Raw genomic sequence first — 24033 nt, forward strand, 5'->3', positions numbered from 1 at the left:
TAAGGAAGATTTCTATTAGTTGCATCTGCCACCTGCCCATCATTCAAATGGATATCACAAGTCATATGTCTCATGTTAAACCTCACGTCTTCAAATTTTTAACTTTTGACAAATTTGGCAACTTTTTTTTTTCTTGAACTGTTGCCAAAAGATCAAACTGATGTAACCGGAGTACTTTTGATTTAGCCTCAGTAATAGGCAAGTTTCCATGTTTTATTGGGCATTACTCATCCTCAAATCAACAAGATCTAGTTTCTGTGGTGAAAAACTTACTTTCATAATAAGTTTGTCATATTGCAATCATTGTTAATTATTACCAAAAACATATATTATTGAAGGATTTCAGGCAAAGGGAATCTGAAGGTGTTATTTCTTGTCTTGATATGACCCTTACGATTTACATGGTAAACCATATTTTAGCAAAGAAAATTTCTGGTTTTCAGTCTGAGGGTTTGCATGGTAGCACATGTATGACAATGATATGCTTGAACTCTATATCCATTAAAACTGGCATAGGTGATATTTTTCCCCTCAGTTGTATTCTTTGGAAGTCACATATCAAATTCTACTTTTAAGTGTATGGCAAGCTTACCTGGTAATTTTGAGCGATGATGAGAGCTGGTTGAGCACTACTCCAAGTCCTAGTCTAGGCCGCAATATCAGTTGGGTCAATCACATCTGCACAGGAGCAAAAGCTCTGAGGCAGGCAGCAGTCTTGTGGTTGATTGGTCTGTGTTATCCCTCTTTAATGCTGAAGAGGCGCTTCCCACCAGTAAGAATCTGCAACTAGAGTCTACTCATTATTTCTGAATATCAACTATTCAAGTAGCCTAGCACATCTTTTTTTTTTTTTTTCGTTTTTTTTTTTTCGTTTTTTTTTTTCCGTTTTTTTTTTCGGTTTTTTTTTTCGGTTTTTTTTTTGTTTTGTTTTGTTTTGTTTTGTTTTTTTTAACAAACAAGTAGTTAAAAAGTAGGAAAGGTAGGATCACTTGAAAGCCTGGTTAAAGTTTGGGTTAGGGTTAGGATTAGTTTCAGGATTAAGATTAGGGTTACGGTCAGGAGAAGCGTCTGGGGTAGTCCAGGGGGTAATTGCTCTAGAACCTTAGGAAGCGCGTTATTTTCCCCCCAAGATGGCTTTCCTACATGTAGGCCTACATGTATATCGAAAACGCGAGTGCTTCACTCTACCGTATACGCTTTATGACATAATGAAATAAACACATGTACAACATATTCAACGACTTCACGTACTCAACGTTGTGACTACACATGTGCATGTACAGAGTACCTTTAATTCCCTAAGTTGAAGGCTTTCCGCCTGTGAATCAAGGAAATAATACCCCGTGCGTGTGAAGGGCGTATTGTATGTGTGAATATGGCACAAATTATGCTTAACACAGAAATTTCCTCGAAAATTTCCAGCCACTCAAGTGTGATGCAGTACTGTGTGCAAACAGAAACTCCATACTTTAATACTGTATTCTGTGGTTGTAAAATAATAGTGGGATGATGAGTATCAAGTTCATTGTGAGGAAAAAATGCCGCATTTTTGCCTGCATGCCTGCGGTCAGCACCGTTTTATTCTCATGATCTCTTTTTCACAGAATTAATGTTAAACACAGACAGACAGACAGACAGACACACACACACACACATACATATTATCGTCATAGAGATGTCTCACATAAACTCGCTTTAACTATTGTATACGATTTCTGGCCTCATATTTCACAGTTTCTGGATACAGTGTATCATATCGCTCTGCAAACACCATGTTAATAATTGTGATAATCATATCTCACAAAGGTAAACAAAGTTTGTTGTTAAACGAGAGTCCAGTGTACCTATCATTATCATTTTTTGCCCAAAATCCCCAGACCCCTCCCTTCTCCCGTCCTACGGATCGCTTCATACCCAATTTTACCAATAGTGTTCAAACTGGGAGAAACCCTCCAGAACGTATTCATCTTGTCATTCAGCACAGACATTTTCTAAGCTCAAATTCATGAAATTCTTCCGTCGACATGTTTTCATTGCAACGGATTGACAAACTGCCCTACATCGATGTACATCTTATGTTCGTCGATGTAGGGCAATTTGACAATTAGTTGCAATTTTCTAAGCTGTTAGAAGTGTAGGAGTAGATGATCCCTTCGGACACGATAGAACTTCGGCCCAGGAGAACATTCAATGATATGCTTGCATCTTACGTATGTTTATTCAGACATGCTTGGACAAGACCTTTTTGACACAAAAAATAAATATGAAGTGATACACAGTAATGACACGACGATGACGGAGTATAAATTTCGTAGGGAACAGTTCTTATAGCATATACAGAAGCCGGCCATGAGACGAGTTGCTTCATTTATTTGAAAGAATTAATAATGGATGACTGATAGAATCAAGGGATCGTTCCGGAGATCTTTGTGGCCACAAAACAAGATTCAATCCAACACAAGGAAAGGTATAGAACTGAGTGTACAGCCACAGTCAACTTCGCCCTAAGTCGCATCTGGAGGGACCAAACAATAGGTTTTGACACGGGCAGAATTTGACTTGCATGACTGGGTTAAAGCACACATCTGCCACACAATTGGACCTTGAAATTTCTTTCGACTTAGCTGAAATGTGACTTTGACTTTGGGGAAGGCAACTATATTATCTTCCCAGCCAAAAAAAAAAAAATAAATAAATAAATACATAAAACAAAATAAAATTAAATTTAAAAAAAAGAAACAGCGATGCTCATCACTTCCCCTTCATGTTTAATTTGAAATACAAAAGGAACTGTTTTATAATAATACAGCGATAAGAAAGTGCCTGTTACTATGTGCTTCGTCCAGACCCAGGTCTATTACTAAATATGATTGCAAAGGACAATGTACATGTACACGACCCTGGGAAACAAAAATGAAATTCAGGAAGTGAATGAAACAGTGCTTATCTACAGGAAATTATAACAGACAGTATACAATTGTATATCCCTGTACTTACTCTCTTTTTTTTTCTCTCTCAGAATTGTACTGAATAGCATAAATCATGACTTTTGCGGTATATTTGTAAATTCAATCTTGTTGTAATTCTACTGAAGCAATGCATAGCGTATCAAGCTCTCACGTGTGTCATGACATTTGATAAACTCTTCCTTTAAACTCTCTCTGGACCACCATCTTGATGTGCTATTGACATTGGACATAAGCATGTGCCGAAAGGACTGGAAGGGGTAAACCGAGATGCACACATGATGCCAGACATAATGTACATCAAACTTGTTGAAGGAATGCATGATATCTCCATACCCCATAAGTCATTCCATGTAGTATCACAGATCACATCCCAAATACATTTAAAGGTACAGTTGCAAAGACTGGACAGGCAGGTCTGTCGATCTGAATGCGATTTACCCTTTTCTGCTGCACACTTCAAAAAAGGCCGAAGACTGTACACATACATTTCTAATTGGAAGAGCCATTCTTGTAAGTATGAGCAGCAAGTAACTGAGGATACATATCAATATAGTTTCTGCTGTAACTTAGTATGAATGCACCTGCAGCTAAAAGTTAATTCCCCCCCCCCCTTCTCTAATCAAATTTCATGCCCAAAATCAAGGGATACGCGATGTGCTATAACACAGAACGTTATAAAATCAGTCATTCCTATCATCTGTTTGTACAAAGTTCCTTAAATATTTAACCCTAATCCCACCGGGTTTTTTTGAGGTACTTGAAAGGGGCGTGGCTTCAAAACGGTATGCCCGGGAGCGACAAATTTGGTCTCATAAGTTGCGTGATACTTGAAAGAAAAAAGTCATAAAATGTCGCGGCAAGAGCATCACGTGTTGCGGAATAATCACACGAAACGTCGGGGGGGGGGGGGAATAGAAATTCACCTGGGTAACTACTTGCATGCTAAATACTTAACAAACTTTTTTTTTTTTTTTCAACTTACAAACACAAACAAGCAGTGAAATGATCATTATGGCACTGTATCGGAGTCACAAACCTTGTTAACCTTCCATATGATATCTATGATGCTGCAAACCTGCCTACCCAATGAGAGACACATGTGGATATTCATGTATCTACCTGCGTGTCTACATGGTGCAGTTACACCACCATCACCACCACCCCCAGCAAGTCTAACATGTCCCAGGGTCTAGCAGACAATCATCAAAGTGTTCTATATAGTACGCATTCAATAGCAGTTTTAAGACACTGCTGACAAACTACAGAGTGAAAGCTGACACACTACATAACTTCCCCCATCTACTCGGTCTTCTAGTACTACAAGATTCGAGTCTATCCAAAAATCCCTATAGAGGAACACTGTAGACTTGCCAACGGTATCTTATCAATTAGTGCATTATTGTCATACACGGTGAGCATCTAAGTGCAATTAAATGATTCATTCACTGTCAGGATGGCTTTTTGTGCAATGACTGTCCACTTGAGACAAAGTTTCCTATTAATAGGGAGCTTTAGATTTTGACGCGCGGACGTTTGAGACGACGAGTGTGCTGGACATTCTCCTCTCCCCTGCGTCGTGTAGAAAAGTAGCTTCAGATTACGCTGGGACGCAACATATAAAAAATAAAATCGCACCCCCATATGATCAGTGCATGAAGTACATGTGTAGTTCTCTACGTTGCAAACTGTGCGGACGTAAAAATAGCCCAGTATGCGTAGTGAAAAACTCAGGCGACGCAAGCTAAAAATAGATCGACTTTACGCGCGCTTCTGCGCACGCTCAGAACATGTTTTTTCCCTCTGAACGTCCGCGTCTAAAATCGAAAGCTCCCTAATATTGACACGACTTCTGCATAATCACGCATTTATCATCTTTGTATCATTAGTAGTACCGGTAACTATCTTTGATGATTCCTTCTGACCAACGTGCGGGAAGTCAGTGGATTCATAAATCAATTAATGAATTACTGGAGAAGGTAAATATACAGAAACAACAACAAACAATTATCTTACGCCATCTTAAAGGGAGTCATAAAAACATACCCCTATAAATGTCTAGCACGGGTGAAATGGAAGAAGAGCATCAATATCAAACCACTGCCAAGAGATAGTAAAATTTTGAAACCTTTCATACCTATTTGACGGTCTCCCGCTCAACATAGGAATGTTCTACAAAGGCAAAGAGATGATGCCTTATTTTGAAGTGTTGAACCAAAAAAAAATTTGCATAACTGGGTGAAGGATACAAAAGTTCAGGACTCTCATAGTGATATGTCATCACTTTATTTTTTTCTTTGCTTTGCAGGCTGCAAGTCTCTAGCTTTCTTCCTCAATAGGCGTGTCTTCATCAGACCGATGTTCAAACTAGCCGGCTATTTTGCAGTTTAGGAAAAATAGCCAGACATTAAAGAATGTTCATCTTTATTATACAGCCCACTTGGGGAAATTAGCCTAAAGCTGATGCATGCGTACTTTGCATCATTGCTTGGCTTAGCCACAGAACTCTACGTACAGTTCTGTTGGGTCAGTGTGCAGTTTAAATGATGGGATGGAGAGAATTTTGGGCTGATGGAGATGTAACCCAAATAGTGCCCTAATTCAAAAATTAGCATGCTATTTCACTAACTACACCAAGATTTGTGGGCAAAATCAAATGGTGCACTATTTGCTTCTTCACCGCACTAATAGCGCGTTAATTTGACATCAGGCTAATTTCCTAACCACAAAATAGCGCACTATTTTGAAACTCAAGTCTGATGAAGACAAGGTTGGCCTAATGCTTCCCTTCTTTTAACTGACTGCATAGTGATGCACTCACGTGCCACTATGATGTACACATTTGTGTATGTATTTAATAACGCATTATTGTCATCATAATTTGCTTGTTCACAATGTCCTGAATAAGTGATTTCTTTTATGTCTGCTATAACTTACAATTCTTACTGTTTCTTAATTGTTTCCTTCTTTTCCATTTTATATTTCATTTCAGGAAAATGAAACGGCGCACAGTATACACTAAGAGAATGTTTCAATCATGAGTCCTACAGGGATTTGTGTGCAACTACTAGAAGCCCCAAACTTGGCCAAAAAAATAAAAAAGAGGAAAAGATCAGTTTTTCCAATCAAACTACAACTATAACAAAAACTAAAGGATGCCGAGATCCATGATGCTTAAACTCAGAGACAGAAAGAGCAGGACAGCGCATACGACACCAAAGATTTTGTGAAGCTGTGTTTAACATCGCACAAGGTTTTAGATGCCACGGTGCGATGAAACACCAGTGGTGAGACACGGTGTAGTGAAACACCAGTGGTGAGATTCAATACACTATGACATTGATCAGGTGGTAGTTGAGACTGTGGTCCGCTCATTTCGACTTCTTTGCTTCAGCTGCTTTGTCTTCTTTCCCACTCGTGTCATCAGCCTCTTTGGGAGCGGGGTTGTCTTCATACCTAGGGTTGAAAGAGATAGAGACAGAGAAAGGGACATAGATATAGATAGATAGATAGACAAATAGATAGATGGATAGATATATAGATGAATAGATGGATAGATAGATAGATGAATAGATAGATGAATAAATAGATGAATGAATAGATAGATAGATGGATAGATAGATAAATAGACAGATACATAGAAAGACAGATAGATATAGATAGATATATAGAAAGATAGATAGATAGTTAGATATATAGAGAGAAAGATAGATAAATATATAGAATGATAGAGAGGGAGAGAAAGACAGGTATGCAGGGAGAGATAGATAGATAGATAGAAAGTGTGACAGACAGAGAAACAAAATGCAAGAAAGAGAAGCAAAAATGTCATTGCCAAAGGGTATACAGACAATTTTAATATTTTGTTTATTAATATGTACACTCCCAATGAACTTGTAAAGCCATGACATGGTTGCAAGTCAAAGTGACCGTGCGCTTTCATGAAATACAGATCTTACCCATGCCACCATGGTATGCTTTTCATTTAATACTTAACATATCACTGTTTTTACATGTCACTGACAGTAATTATTCAATTTTTTTCAGATGTTCAAACAACCTGAATTCTCACAGCAAATCTTTCACTCGATTGCATGACACAAATTCATCAAAGTGACTGTGCTATGTGTTCAGTAACAAAATAATAAGAATGATGACAATAAAGGATGTTACTCCACGCTACTATGAGAGGGCTCAATACTGACTTCTTTTTTTTTTTTTTCTGGTGGTCTGTTCAGACACTAAAAATTGAAAAAAAAAAAAAAATTGTTTGGTGCCTAACAAAAGTAATAATAATCATTCAGGATGCTGCTATGAGCTACTGTAAGAGGGCTCCACACAATTTTTTTTTTTTTTTTTTTTTTTTTTTTTTTTTTTTGTGGCCCATTCCGCCACTAAAATTAAAGGGTGTGTACAGTTCTGGTCGAGGTGAGGATTTAGCTTTCAACCCTAAAAGGGCTGGGGGGGGGGGGGGGGGGGGGGGGCGGCGGAATCCGTCCCCCCTTGACGTTTCGCGCTATAATTCTGTAACGAGAGAAGGCCTTTGTTTGATTTTGTTTGTTCAAGTCTCGCGCAACTTTTGAGACCAAATTTGCAACGTCCACGCATACTTTTACGAAGCCACGTCCATTTTTGTAACGGAATGTCGCCCCAAAACGGGAACAATTTTGTGATTTTGTGTACATTTCCTATGGAAAACAGTGCTCAGTCATGAAAGTCATAAAAACTTGATTTTTACAATTAATCACTTTCATTGATTAATTTTATGCTAATTATGGTAAAAAAGTGGTCAGTGACAATTTCCAATGAAAAAACAAAAGTTAAAAACAAAGAAATACATAATACATAGTCATAACATACCAGTATATAATTCACATTAAGAAGCATTTTTACAAAGACAAGTTTTTGACCTGGTCTTAAACTTTCTACAGTGAAACCCCGTTATAACGAGGTCCGTGGGACCGGCGATATTACCTCGTTATAACCGGTACCTCGTTATAACCGTACGCATCAAAAACAAAGAAAAACATAAGCACGACATCATATACCCATCAATGAAACTTAAGATCATAAGAACATCCTTTGCGTTGTTATTACACGATTATGGATCATTAGTACTGAGATAATAAAGGGAAATTATTTGTGAATTAGACGAAAAAGTAGGGGTTAAAACAAGTTAATTCTTCATTGTAATTCTTGTTTGTTAATTTTTTCTAAAACTAGCGCAAATAGAGTAAAATACTAGCGCTGTTTACGTAACTTGCGAGGTATTTTTACGCTGTTGGTGCCCAGCGGGAATGCGATGATTTCATGAATCATTTCGGCTGTAATCTTGTACTGTTGCACTCGAAGGGATTAAAAACGCGTTCTTTATTTTCTTCCGAAAATATCTTCGCGATTTGTACATCCGTTCTTGAAAAATATGCGACAGGATTGAATGTGGAAGGTTACGTTGTGATCCTTTTTACGCAAATCTATACCTCATAGACCATTCTCAAAGAAAGAAAAATCTTCATTGTGAAATGCGCTCGAAGGGATTAAAAATGCGTTCTTTATTTTATTCCGAAAATGCGTTTGTTTCTTTTTCCAAACACCGATTAAGTATAGTGACATGCGTTATTCAACTATTTTTACGCTACTGTCCCCTGGCGAGATCGCTATGATTTCATTAATCATTTCGGCTTTAATCATACACACTCATATTTAAATCATCATTTTTAAAATGATAATGAACAAATCCCGATCTATTCAAATTAATAAATGCGTTTGTTTCTTTTTCTGAACACCGATTAAGTAGGTTAACATGCGTTATTCAACTATTTTTACGCTATTGTCATCCGGCGGGATCGCGATCATTTCATTAATCATTTAGGCTTTAATCATCCACAATCATATTTGCTAACCAGCAAAAGAACTGGAAGTTGGAACTAAAAATGGAAAGGATATAATGATGAGTTGTACACGCATTCCAATTGTCCATTTTTGGCCACAAGTGTCGCTACATGAAAAGTTTTTGAATGCGTTATCTTTTTTTTTTTCCTCATTGCGCTGTGGTCTTCCCTAATATCACGCACGCGTATCTCACGAAAAACACAATCAAATGATTATGTTTAATGATTCAGTAGGAACATAGGAAGGCATTCCTATGTCTTATCGCGTGATTTAGAAGAAAACGGTTCTCTGCAAACGGAAAAAAGACGTGGATAGCGTGAATTCGGTTTTCAGTGTTTCGTTTGTCGCGTGTTTGATGAAAGCGGCAATTTAGTCAAGAAATGGAACCGCGTTATATCCGATCAAATTGCTTATGTTTTTCTTTATCATGATGCACCGAAATTGTCCTCGTTATAACCGGAATCTCGTTATAACCGAACTCGTTATAACCGATTCGTTCTGCCATAGGTTTACACGCAAAGGAAAACGGGACCAACGCGATCACCTCGTTATAAGCGGTTCCTCGTTATAACCGAACTCGTTATAACGGGGTTTCACTGTACTCTATCTAGTTATTAGCCTTGTATTAAAACAGAAGGAGAATATGAACATGTATGATCTTGAACACTTTGGAGACAGCTGAATGTTTGTGATGATGGCTTAAACTCTACTAGTTCCAACAGACGAAATCCCTTCAATTACATAAAACAATAAAATAAAATCAGCAAATATAAATGTGGGAACAAATAGCCTCTACAAAGTGAAAAATCAATGTAATGAAGCAGTCCACACTGCATAATATCAGTTTGTTGTAACGAGTTTTACCCCTACAAGATCACCTGACAACAGTATCTTACTTGAACAAAGCCTTCAGGTCTCCTTTCACAAGAGCTACAAATAGCGGCAAACCAATGCAGGCAGGCACTAGGTAGAGCAGAGCCGGCTGGGCATGCTTGAAGCAGTGCATGACGGCAATGGTAGCAAGCAGGCCCAGAAGGTACGCTGTGAAGCCAGCGTAGAAGTAGGTCCGTGCCCCTTTCCTCCTACTGCAATTGACAACAAGAACACAAGTGGGGAAAAGTTGAGAAGAAAGAATATTGGGTTTTAACCTATTTCACGAAGCTGAATCTAAATCCATTTGATGCAACTCTTGCATCCAAAAGGACTTTGAAATATTAAGATAGCCAAAAATTGACATTCCTGTATATTTCCTCATGAATTTTTAAAAATTGAAAAGATTTCATGATTTCTACCATATTTTGAGGGTGCTGAATCCGAATATGCGTGGTTTTGAAGTACATTGTATCTAAAATGGCCGCCAAATATTGAAATCTTTATGAGAATATTTCCTTATAAGTGATGAAAAAACAGAAAATAAATTGATGGATTTACCCCATCTTGAGGGTGCTGAATAGAAATCTGGCTGAGGTAACCCTTGCATCCCTGAGGGTTTTGAGGTATCGAAGATGGTTGCCAAAAATGGGAATCCCATTATAAGTATGCCCTTAAATATGGTGAATGAATTCAAAAATGAAAATAAAATGAAAAATACCCATTTTGAGGGTGCTGAATCTGAATCTGATTGATGCGACTCTTACAGCCCTTAGGGTTTTGCGATATTCAAGATTTTGGGGACAATTTTGACGGCCATCTTCACGCGACGGTAAAACAGGGTTCAGCCTCTGGCACCCAGACTACCTCACCATAATTAGAGTCTCAGATGCCATATGAGGACACTGGATGGAGCACCTCACATAGGTACTGTCTCGAAAAAGCAAGGAAGAGTTACCTCAGCATCTACGTAGCTAATGAGGAATAACTACCCTTTGCTGGTAATCTCATGATTAAACTCACCTGACATCAAAACGCAGAAGGAGGGCAATGAAGATGCCTGGAATGACGATGTCCCCTAGACCCAGCATGGCAAAGTTGTTGGCCTCCAGACCCTTCTCTAGGATGTCTTGTGGGAACACCACTGCAAGTATGAAGGTACCAGGGTAAGACGGCTTCGTATCAAGTTTGAGAAATCACCATACTAAAGTAATATAAAACAATGCTTTCTTTTCCAGTTGTTGGCTGTCGTGCTCCATCATGCAAAGAACCCCAGTTTGTATTGTCCAAAGAGATTTTCCCCAGTGACTGCTAGAGAGCGGGGTCTTCATACGCCCTGTACCATTGTTTTGTGAGCGCAAGGGGAGCATTGGATGACGAGGTGGTAGGCTCACCCCTCGTGCTAACACGCTAGCAAACGAGCAACCGAGGAGCAGCCAAAATCAAGTGAGTACTTGCGTAAAAGTTCAGAAGTTCGCGTAATACGCGCTGTAGAAATGTATACTTTACGCAAAGTCCGCCATTACCAAGTGGTACAATGGCGGCCCCCATGAAATCACTGACTCCATTGTAGAGTCCGCCCTCTAGTGGTGGGGAGGAGAAAAATCTCTTTGGTATTGTCTAGGAAATCAAGGCTTTACACATATATATCACAATGTATGTGGGACTTTGCATTAAAAACATAACAAGGCTGCAAATGAAGATATTCATAGTTTTAAGGTCATACATGTATTCTGAAAGAGGCTAAGGATAATGCACATGACTTACTAAACCTGGGTGCTCCATACTGACTACAACTCTTGATGGAAAATCTGCTCTGTCAGAATTTGTTTTTGTTTTTGTTTTTTTTTTTTTATTGTGATAATGTTAAAGCTACAAGAGCTACCACTGACTGATTTTTTAAGTTTCTACAGTGCTTTTTACCTTAATACCAATACTTCATGGTGGAAAATAGAGAGACAAAAAAAAAGAAATTTTAAGATATTAGTAGTATAAAAAAGAAATGGTTATTAAAGAAATACTGTATTTACATTTACTGTTATCCTTTCCAACTCCAAACTCTGATAGAAAAGGAGTCACAATTCTGGAATCCCAGGATCAGCCATGATGACCCAAAACAAATATTTTCACACCTGTTAAAAAAGTGCAAGATTTTATGAGCCTTGTGATGCATGGTTAGAAATGTCATATGTTTTGTTTGTCTACAAAAACCAGTCCACCTCAGTTTACCTCTATTAATATACATTTGGTCTAGAAGTGAGAGGTTAAAGTAATGATGATTATCATTACAAACAGACAAATGCATATATACACATTTCCGTCTACATATTTGTAAACAAAAGAAAATGATTACAATTATTAAATGCTCACGTTTGATTGGTGCTTCAAACGACTTGGCAACTGTGACCATGACGTTAGTACCGAAGACCCAGAAGATGTCGTAGATGAAGAGCCCCCCTAACAAGATGCATCCTGTCATAATGGTGTTCAGCTGGAGAAACTCTACGCCATTCAGAGCAAAGGCCAGGCCAAAGACATTGTTGGCTACCCAGTGCTGGAAGTTAATGTTTCAAAAACACAAAGTAAAACAAAACAAGCAAAAAGAAAGGTTGAGGTCTATACGTGGTAGTTTGCACTATCTGAGCATGGAGAATATATACAACTTTATGTACATCACTAACAATGTGTGCATCAATATTTTCATACTTCTGTCATAGTGAAAACTTGCACACTAAAATTTTCATTTCTTTTTTTCCTCTAGTCCATGAATATCCACAAAATATTTGCATGTTGTACAGCTTCATGCAAGTACATGGAGCCTTTTGAAAAAAACAACAACAAACACACAACATACATTTGACAGTTGTAAAATTCTTTGCAAACTGTTAGAAATGATTGCTCTCTCTCTCTCTCTCTCTACTCTTTTATGACACTTTGTGTCAGTAAAACATTGCATGTGTCACATCTCAAAACTCTCAATGTGTTTAGGTGTTATATCTAAAAAAAAAATGTCAGTCAGCCATACATTTGGCTCTATAGGGTTCTACTCTTATCTAGCTACATTGATGGCACAAATGAATCAATGAAATACTGCTACAATGTATTTGCTCATACATGTATACAATGTGGCTCCCACAGGTGTACAGGACTGTACCTCCCCTCAGATCTGCTTTCCCTATCCTCCTGATCATTCCCAACATCTTCACACTGGGGCTGATATATTTGTTGCAGTAGCTCACAAGAGCGCTGAACTCTTGTAATTTCTACACCATGAGCTATTATAGTGAATCAGCTCAAGGCAGAAACTAGAAATGTCGCTATGGCGACTGGTATAATGCCTCCGCCATAATGCATGATTCTCCTAATACGTTGTAGGTCTAGATAGTACATGTGGACAGGTCAGGCAGCTCAGTTTTAGAATTTTTTAAATCGATCAAACAGAATGTTAATTAGTGGCTTTAAACTGAAGTTTATGGGTCTAACATCTGTAATATTATAAAAATATTTTATTTTTGTTATATCATAAGGACCTTTGTGACCTTTGACCTTTGATTCCAAAATACCAGTGAATATTTGTCTTGTCATACTCTACCCTCACACCAAGTTAAACGTTCATGTCTCATAGTATGTAAAATACTGTACCAAAAGTTTTTTTTTTTTTTCACAAAATAAGCTGTGACTTTGACCTTTGACCCTGTGACCCTAAAATCCAAACAAAGTATTATTCCCCCAGGATATAACCTCATACCAAGTTTGATGTAAAACCACCACACGGTTCTTGAGATATCGACAAAAACAAAACGGGACGGACGACCCGAAAACATAATGCCTCCTGCCACTTCGTTGGCGGAGGCATAATAAGTGCAGCAGTTGCAGGGAATGAAAATCTATTATACTGTGTAGGAACTGAATGGGGTTGGGGCTTCCACTCACCTTTTTCCAAAGATACCACACTCCAAATGCTGCTCCAACACCTAAACAGATCAAATCTTTGTTGTCGAACTCGTAGTTCATTAACTCTGTGAGGAAATGGAGAAACATACAAGTATGAGAACATACATATCATCCAGGAGTACCAACAGAACACAAGCGTAAGTTTGACATTATAGTGTACCAATACCCTGGAAATCAAATTTGTGTACAGCTAGAATACACACACAAACAACAACAACAACAAACCAGCCATATAATTAACCTGTGATAGCCCCTGAAAGTATGCATATTTCGATTAATTAGATCCATGGTGCTCCATGTGTTTAAGTTCTGCTAAGAAAGAACCAGTAATGATGTGTGCACTTTCTAGCTATTTGCGTACGTTTGTACAAATAATATCTGGATTCCATGTCGATCGGTATGTACATGTATAGTGAGGTATCAATTGAGGTATAATTGTATATATGCAATACAGTACATGTGAGCATGTGCACTGCATGTCATTATCGTTCCAGTTCAAGACATACCGGTATTTGGGGGAAAAAATATCGTTAGCACGATTGTTGGATGGAAACATTCGGGTGATCGACTAGTGCACACTGTACAATATATTTCAGGTTGTTTCTGTTTTTGTCTGATTTTAAACAGTGACAAAAATTCTAATATTTTGCAGAGGGCATGTCTTAAGTATATTCTACAAATATAACAAACACAAGGCATTGGAACACTTCAATATCCTGATTACATCTATAGAGATTTTCTGAGTGGGTAGATCAATACTTCAGCTCAGGACACATATACAATTGTACACTGGACATGCATCTTTTTTTTTTTAATTTGACAACCAAACTACTAATACTACACATTTGTAATGAATCTCTAAAATAATATACTACCAGTACTTTGAAATACACAAACAAGTATCATTTTCAATATTCAATAAAATTTGATCTTGTGTTTTGTTTTGTTTTTCTTTCCTGATGACTAATACCAACATTTGATATCTACATTGTACATGTATATCTTCATTTGAGTCAGTTTATTTTGGGGCTACAGTACATGTAAATCAAAACAAATATGAATACAATGCCCAGAATTTAAATTTGGGTCTGTAATACAGATTAAATGTAAGCCATGGATCATGCAAAAGTTGACTATGAAAACGAGTGTGACATATTGCATACAATGCCAGCAGATGTCCAGTAATAAATGCACACTAACAAGCATACGTGCAAGGTACATTGTGGTACATTTGTATGCCTGTTTCATGCTTGGGGCGGAATCCACCCCCCCCCCCCTCCCGACGTTTTGCGCAATAATTCTGCCATGGGTGAAGATCTGGTCATGAGGCTTCTTGACTTTTTTCTTTTAAGTCCTGCGTAACTTTTGAGACCAAATTCGCAACATCCCCGCATACCGTTATGAAGACATGCCCATTTTTAAAGCGGTATGCTACCCCAAAACATGCACACTTTTGTGATCATTTCCTATGGAAAACAGTGCTGTCATGAAACTCATAACAACCTGACTGGGTTTTTTGTTTTTTGTTTTGTTTTTTGGTTTTTTTTTTTTACTATTCATCACTTTGGTTGATGATTTTATGCTAATTATGGTAGACATGTGGTCCATGACAATTTCCATTGAAAAAACAATGAAAAAAAGAGTAAAAAAAGAAAGAAATACAAGTACATAAGAATTTCTGAAGACAAGGTTTAAAATGACTTCTGGACGTTTTTATGATGTTCAGCTGCTGCGTATGTTTAAATGGACTTGATTAAAATTGCTTCTGTGAAATACGGGCTATTTTTGTACTAACTAAAAAAATGGTTTGATTACATTACCCAGTTGAGGACGAGTCCCGAGTAAACTTGGGCAGGTATCTATGGGAAATGCGTGTTGTAGCAAAATCAGTCCGTCCTCAACGGGTTAAAGGGACGCAATTCTCCATCTGCACTTACGAAAGACTTTGAATGAAGTGCACTACATGCAACATATTAGTCACTCTTTTTCTTACCCTCTTTCTTGTCATCTTTCCCTTTAACAAACAGCAAATGGTAGCTCTCATTTGGCATGGATTCTGGAACCAATTTCCTCACTACAGGACTGGCGGAAGAGAAAAAACACAGAAATAAATGAAGAGGTTACTGCACTACAACTACATGTTTAGTTTCATTAGAACAATGGTCCTGTGGACTTCTCTGAAACTTAAGACAAGTACATAATGGTCGTGCACAGAAGCTTTTAAAAAATTAATGGCAAAACATAGTTTCGGTATGCCTGACGAAGCTTCTGATGGGCAACAATGAAAATTATGCGAAATACACAATGTACTATGTACGGTAGCTAAAGACTAATACGCCTATAGTATCTCCGGGCATTTCGATTACAGCTGCTACATCATGATTTTTAATCGATAACTAACTGGGTCATACAGGGTTGTAGTAGCATCCATCAGTCTTCAGCACAAGAGTGAATTGCATGCATTTGTTGGGAAATACTATAGTTGGTGTGCACAATGTATGGGGTCAGCAGGCCAGTAGCTGTAGCTGGGCTGCAGAGCACTTATTGTATTGTCCCCGTTAGCTACATGTAATAACAACCGGCCAAAAGTTCGTGATGTCAGAATCCACGCTATCACCATGTATACATACAGTGGCTGTGCTTTGGAGCAATGATTGGCATGCAACAAAGAAAAGCATGACTGATATCACATATAATGCTCTAGATCATTCATTCAAAGATAAAGTTGTGTCTGACGATCCAAACAATGTTACACTTTAGATCTCAAAATACCCCAAATCAACTTGTTATCCTTGCAGATTGTGTCAGCCAGACAAGTTTCTTGGTAGACCCTTTTAATAAAACAGATTGCAAGCTAATTCAAAATGGTGGAAAGATGAATTTCGAATCATTCCCAGGATGCTGTTGTACCTTTAAGAGCTCCATCTAACTCGTTAAGTATCACCACCAGATGGCAGCAAACATGGCTATATCCCTGACCACAGAGACAAGTGTTGAAGGATTCTAAAAAACAAAAAGGGTCTTTGTACATAGTATGTAAGTGCAGGAGCCTGTGTATCATGGAGAAAATCTGGCTAATAGTTGCGACAAGAGTTAGATTTTTGAGCCATTTTTTTTGTCTGACAGACATGTATAAAAGGTCGTGCAGCCGTGTAACGGTATGCCCAATTTTCACGAAAATGGTGTCATAAGATGCGCAAGACTTGAAAGTAAAAAGTCAGCAAACGGCGAGGTCAAAAATTTTCGCGTGGCGGAATAGTCGTGGAAAATGTCAAGGGGGGTTGATTCAACCCCCCCCCCCCCATAGCCATTTTAAGGTTAAGATGCGGTAGTGTCATATGTGACCGTGCATCACAAAACGAACAAAAAGTCGCACCCCTTGATTGCATGTGAGGACTCAAAAAAGGTGAAATGCGTCAACCGAGTCAATACTGAGTTCTTCATATTTTCTGAAAGAGCTATCCTCCTACATTATTCTTTAGTTTGGGATCATAACATTGATGGGGAAGTGTGTTTACAGTAGTTTTTCTACAACCCATTAAATATGGGGGAGAATAAAGAATGATTGGGTGTGTCTTAGAGTCTCCTTTTTTTATTTCTTGAAATCCTTTAAATACACACTCTTCACTTTCAAGTTTAATACTTTAGAAAGGGTAACACTACTGCTTTGAAAGTTGGCTTTAATCATGGACAGAATGAGTTAATAGAACATACTCAATTTCAGCTTAATCTGGTAATTTCTTCACTGTTGTTGTTCTGGTGGTTTACATCCTGTGTTTTGTTCCTTTCATACATAGCACAGCTAGCACAGCTTGGTAAAGATTTACAAGTGTAAGCGCTTGAATAGACCCTGTACTTTAGAACCTCTTTTCTCAGTTCGCTCTTTTCCAGAGTGCGCGCTTTCTTTCTAGTATTTATATAGGTTAGGGGAGTCCATTTGAATTGAGCTACATTGTATACAATGTACATCGTTTTAAAGCTTAGAGTCTGCTCTTTAAGAATCTGCCCTTAACTAAAAATCCATGTCTGGCAACTTTTTGTTGGTTTTGTGATGCAGGGTCACATATGTTGTATTAAAGACAATAAACAAACACAAAAAGGCCAAGATATACTACACTGTATCTTGTAGCCAGTAGGTAAATATTTGTTTGGTAATCTATTTTGTGTGTGCAATTTCCAGGTAAAGGTCGAGCTTGACCTCTTTAGCTAATAGTGTTCCCCTTGGAAAGTTTGCAGTGAATAGCCACATAATAAAGACAATGCACAGCCATCAAGTCAAATTGGCAACCATGATTTTCATATTGCTATACTAGTAACTGCCAAACTACACAAAAATAAACAGAATTTGAAAGGCAAGAAGACTTTTCCTCTGTGTGTATGTGTGGACATTGTATGTATCATATGTGCATGTGTATCAATGCAAAATGGGGGGGGGGGAGATAAAGCTATTCTTCAGAACAGGAATAATGATCTACATAATCTTTGATCCTAGTGTGTTGAAATAAGGCTACACTGAACTGAAAACTGAAAAGGATAAGAAATTTATAGAGCGGTGTTTGGCATAAATATTCTAAAAAGAATGGAAAACACCCCTAAACACAAAACAACAACAACAACTGCTCAAATGACTTACCTTAGAATGTGAGCAAGGGCTAGGACTCCTAGAAAGAAGAAGTATATCGTCAGGAGCAGGTTGATATATTCCTTGGAGAAAATCTGTAAAGTGACAAACATGCCATGACATGGAAGATTACTTACACTGAAAGTAAAATGAGAAATGAATAGTGAAAGGACATCAAAATATTTGACTGAATTATCATGCACAGCTAAGATATACATAACACAACTATTAAATCCCAATGTTGATACATGTAAATCATCTAACATTACTGGATTTGTTGATACTATTCTTTTTCTTTCTTTCTTTTTTCTATGACTGTACCGTATGTCCCCCCTCAAAAAAAAAAAAACAACAACAAATTACAATGGTACCCTCCACAACGATAGCTTTAAAGGGAAGGTAAACCCAAAGAGTAATGTGGATTGAGTGAAAGCAGCAACATTAGTAGAACACATCAGTGAAAGTTTGAGAAAAATCGGACAATCGATGCAAAAGTTATGAATTTTTAAAGTTTTGGTGTTGAAACCGCTGGATGAGGAGACTACTAGAGGATATGACGTATGAGTGGACAACAATACAAAGAAAATATAAAGGATATTCAACAAAAATTAACTTTTCTAGAATTATGAAAGAGCAGTGGACCAACCGCTTTCAGAAAGCAGGGGGAATAATTGCTACCCTTAACATATGTCAATATCAAGTTGATGGAATTTGTAATTTTCATGAAAAATTGATTTTTGTAGTATTTTCTTTATATTTTCTTGATACTGTAGTCCACTCATACGTCATAACCTCTAGTAGTCTCCTCATCCAGCGGTTCCCACACCAAAACTTTAAAAATTCATAACTTTTGCATCGATTGTCCGATTTTCTTCAAACTTTCACTGATGTGTTCTACTAATGTTGCTGCTTTCACTCAATCCACATTGTTCTTGGGGTTTATCTTCCCTTTAAAAATAGTGTATCAATCCAAATACAATTTCAGGGTATGAAACTACAGTATAACTCATTGCCCACATCATACAGAAAAACCCCATTCGATTTGCTTCAGTTGTAAAGCATGTCATGAGTCTGATTCTCTCAAGATTAGCACTTGGATGCTCTTTGAAATGCAAATCAATGTGTGAACACAATAGACAGAACTTGAAAGGAAGAGATGTTTGACTCTTTGTCTTTCTTGTCTCATTTCTCTTTGACCGCTTAACCAAATTGAATGGAGTTTTCTGCAAATAAGATGTTATATTTTAAGACCCTGAAGTAGCATTTAGACAGCTTAATCATATTGGGTGTTACCAATGTGAATAGTGGATTGTAATTTTTTTATATTTTTTATTTATTTATTTATTTATTTATTTCTATTTTTTTTTTTAATCTTTTTTTTTTTTTTTTTTTTTTTGGGGGGGGGGGGGGGGACTGTATGGTTGGGAGGTGCTCAAGTACTGCACTCAAGACAATACCTGGAAAACAAGATATATTCCAAACAGTGTTGCACTGGCTATGATGGGAAACATGGCTGCGTCTTTGTCGGACATGATTTCTGGTGTTTCTCCATTCTCCTGCAAGTAAAGGAAGAGATACACATTGTATGTTGACATTGACTGTTAAAGTAGCATTTACCTGTTGACTATATTCAAAGCAGGATAAGCATATTATGGCTACAAAATACAAGAAGAACCATAAGTCATTTCATAAACAGAAAAGAACATTTTTATTTTTAACAAGAAATTTGACAGAATCACATACAAGGTCCAAAAAAAAAAGGAAAGAAAGGTAAATGAAACTTGAACAAAGAAAATAGGATTCCAGTGGGATGGAATCACATTTTCTTTGCTTAATTTTCATAACTTATACAATGTACATCTTTCTGGTCCGTTTCCCTTTACTGCATTTAAAAAAGGAAAGGTTTTCAGTAAAAGAAGTAAGGATATTGGTTTCTTGTGATGCTTTGAGCAGGGTCCAGCTGCTCCTGAATACAACTGTACACAATTTGTACATGTGTAATATATTCTATCTGTGAAGTCTAGGTTGCCTATGTACGTGTAGTTCTACTTCACATATACAAACTTGTAACATGTAGAGGCTAATATACACATGTACTGTAGATCTATACTATAAAAACATAGACTTGTCAATTTTCAGGATAGAAAGGTTCCTGACTTCTTTGTGGTGTGTGTGTGTGGGGGGGGGGGGGGGGAATTCAAAAGCTGACCAGATTTCATTAAGAACTACATAATTGTATATGATTTCTTTTTTACATGAATTTACTATACTTTTCGTGATCCAACAGGGCTGAGCTTTGTGAATGAAAATTAAAGTGTCCTTTCAAAATTGATTATGGGAAATCATCAGCAAACCAAAGGATATGGATCAAGAATCCATACAGAACATCCTGTAACATACCCAAGCAACATGCAACAGCAGAAAAAGAATCTGTAAGGCATGCCAGTACCAGATCAAACTTTGAAAGCTAAGAAGGCCCCTTCTAAAGAAAGTGTACGGTAACATTTTTAATGCATGTTCTTTGCATTCAAATATAGAGCAGACAGAAGTACAGTTTGTACATTTGCAGTTTGCGTTCAAATTCTATTATCGATGGCGATGGCTCCAGTTCAACAGGAACGATAATAATATCTATGATCATGCATGTTTAAATGTTTATGCGAAACTGGGCCAGGCACCCCACTTATGGCTTACTGTTTGTCAATTGTAGGACTGTTTTTGCTATTCCCACTAAAGTCCCAGCATAGAGTTCTATCCCGATTATGCGGTGGTGAGAACTCTATACACTTACTTGTACAGACTACAGTATCAATGAGTACAGAAATGCAGCAATTCTCGCTATCGCCAATGACGTAAAAAGTACCCGAATGTTGATTTAAATGTCAATTACGGTGCATTATGGGATAGTCCGGTAGCAAAGTCACTTCCGTTCGTACGCGCGTGATACGTGACTAATGCTAATTACACACACAACCGACTGTATTCTACATGTATGTACTTCCGGTTTTCTCGACTTGAATTACAGCTTTAATATGATTTGAAATTTCTCCATTCTTAAGAAATTGCTGTTAATACAACTATTGGTTGTTGCTGCGAAGCTGCCACGTGTTGTTCGCACGACAATAAATGAAAAAAATCTGCAGAAATAGGACCCTTTACTGGCATGCGAGACGTGACGTGGCCGCGTGGGTGAAGTTTGCGGGTGACTCCACAGCGCAGTACGTGTACGCGTGACTTACTAGTACTGGTAGTAGACCTACAGTGTAGTGCCTACGTACTTACTCAGAAGAAGTTGCTTCGGAGACAGGATAAGTTCGAGATCACGGTTCGTTCTCGATTGTGTTCGCGACATTTCGACAGAGAACAAATAAAAAAAGATGGGCATTTATTTATTTATTTATTCAGTTTTATTTAAAAAAAGAACAGGGTAGTCACGTTCAGGGCCCAAGGGCCTGCTTTTCAAGTGAGCCCTGTTACAAATAGTACATAGCATATTGCGAGTAAAAATCACATAATACAACAGCAACAAAAAAAAAGCAAACGAACACATAGAAACAAGCAAGATGTGATATCTACATACACGTAAGTAAAAAAGATACAAAACAAGACATTCTACAACTACCTGTTCTTAATCCTGTCCATGACGATACGCAGTTGGGTGAATATTTTCCAGCATATTTTCAGCGTACAGTGTATGCAGAGATGACTGATCTGTGATGTGCACATCGCATGATCAAGCAGTACGCTGTACTGGTATGTGTTAGCTTATGCGTGCAGTGGTGCATGCTATCCAAAATGCAAGGCCGGCCGCCGGCCTAGATAGGGCAATGCATGCGGGGACTACAGTGTACAAGTATGACAGGCCTGGCCACTCGGTGCAAGATTTTACCCTAATCATGGAGCTACTAACTTTGTTAATAGGGAGCTTTTGATTTTGGCGCGCGGACGTTTGAGCCGACGCTTGCGCTGGACGTTCTCCTCTCCCTGCGTCGTGTGAAAAAGTAGCTTTAGATTATGCTGGGACGCAACGTATAAAAAATAAAATCGCGCCTCCATATGATCAGTGCATAAAGAAGCTCTCTACGTCGCAAACTGTGCGGACGTGAAAATAGGCCAGTACGCATAGTAAAAAACTCAGGCGACGCAAGCTAAAAATTGATTGACTTTACGCGCGCTACTGCGCACGCTCAGAACATGTTTTTTTCCTTTGAACGTCCGCGTGTCTAAAATCTAAAGCTCCCAGCTGGTCACTCGCTGGCTCGGGCGGTACAGCCGCCTAGATGGTCTATATACTGTACTAGTATCTGTGGTCGGCGCAGCGCTATAGCCTAGGTAAGGTACATGTACGCGCACGCTAGCGCTGTGCAAATTATGCCCCGCGCCGGAAGTGCCCTTGCTACGAAGTGCACTAAATCTTGACGAAAAATCCACATCATCCGGGTACTTTTTACGTCATTGGCGATAGCGACAATTACAAAATGCAATGTCTAAATTGATGTGTAGGCCTACTGTCTGTAGAACATACACATGTAGTTCTATGGCTTATCATTTAGTAAAAATGTCATTCTTCTTAATCTTATCCATGACTTCATAAGTTAATCATACACTGTCATTGCACTGCGGAGTGTCTATTCAAGAATGTTTGAGCAAAGTGAACAACGTACTGTAATGCAAACTAGTGTTTCTATAATTATCATGATAATCAGACCACTTAGGACACCCTACGGCCTAACATATGAAACTAATGCTGCCGAACTCATGCCTCACGTAACATACGTGTAGGCCGGTTAACATATGGTCACACTGAACCACGACCACGCACGCCGCGCTGCATCCAGCAGCTCCAGTACACTTTGTAAACGCCGGTATTCATTGACTGAGTCTCTTGATAGGCTTGCCTTGTCTATACAGTGCTCAATACAGAGCAATACATTACAAGCGAAGCGCAGTAGGAAGCCAGGCAAACTCACTCTTTGCTCTTTATGATATCTCACGGAACGGAATGAACCGAAAAATATCGGAATCAATGCCATCATGACCAAACTGCCATAAGCCAGGGCCATACCCTCAGAGGTTGCTGGAATTTTAGCGGTTCCATTTCCAGCTGTTGCATTGAGAGTTGCGTTGATGGTTGCCGAGATCGTGTCCGTTGCCTCCTCCGCCATGATTGAGAATGCAGACGTGTTGCAAATTTCAGCTGCTTACCGAGGATGGCGCTATTTGATTTCAGTCAAAAGTTTATGCCAATCTGCGACGAATTCAGAATCGGCGTGTCTGAATTCGGATACGCATTATAAATAATGGGCATGAGATGGCGCTATACAACGCGGTACCCCGGGTTACAACGGTACCCCGGTGTACGGCGTGCCGAATCAGTTTGGTCCCATAGAGCTGTATATAGATACAGCTCTATGTTTGGTCCAAAGAAGTCGTTGGAAAAAAGAAAAAGAAAAAAAAAAGTTGTATCTTAGGCAATAATAGGTAGAGTTTACAGTGACTTACTAGTAACAGCAAAGAACATGTATTAAAAAACTTTTCACTGGTTTTCCATCCTCTTTTTATTTTTCCCCAAGCTTGGGAGGGGGGATCTTTCTGAAGAAAAATACACATGCAGAAATTCACACATAGTCACCCACTCATACAAAGGGTCATCGTCCGAGGTGAGGCTTCTTTGGTGGAACTACATGAACTACTATGGCGATAAAAACCCTCGGTATCAATGCCAGATGC

General features: G+C 38.3%; 1 protein-coding gene across 1 annotated transcript; it reads right to left on the bottom strand.

The window, feature by feature from the left end:
* Positions 1–6275: 6275 nt before the first annotated feature.
* LOC140233679 (minor histocompatibility antigen H13-like) lies at positions 6276–23468 on the bottom strand. The gene is made up of 9 exons (XM_072313778.1): positions 23274–23468; positions 19761–19859; positions 18316–18398; positions 15676–15764; positions 13662–13747; positions 12099–12282; positions 10752–10872; positions 9755–9943; positions 6276–6422 (listed from the first exon to the last, which is right to left on the bottom strand). The coding sequence occupies exons 1-9, from the start codon at positions 23466–23468 to the stop codon at positions 6338–6340; spliced, it is 1131 nt and encodes a 376-aa protein (XP_072169879.1). The 3' UTR covers positions 6276–6337.
* Positions 23469–24033: the final 565 nt, after the last annotated feature.

The sequence above is a fragment of the Diadema setosum genome, chromosome 10 (genome assembly GCF_964275005.1).
Source record: "Diadema setosum chromosome 10, eeDiaSeto1, whole genome shotgun sequence".
In the NCBI taxonomy this organism is placed as follows: domain Eukaryota; kingdom Metazoa; phylum Echinodermata; class Echinoidea; order Diadematoida; family Diadematidae; genus Diadema; species Diadema setosum.

Excerpts from the sequence above, each read along its gene's own strand:
- LOC140233679 (XM_072313778.1), bottom strand. The coding sequence starts at position 23,468 with ATGGCGGAGGAGGCAACGGACACGATCTCGGCAACCATCAACGCAACT. Across the intron at positions 18,399-19,760 it reads GAATATATCTTGTTTTCCAG|ATTTTCTCCAAGGAATATAT; the intron begins GTATTGTCTTGA and ends GTCACTTTACAG. Across the intron at positions 13,748-15,675 it reads GAAAGATGACAAGAAAGAGG|AGTTAATGAACTACGAGTTC; the intron begins GTAAGAAAAAGA and ends ATTTCCTCACAG.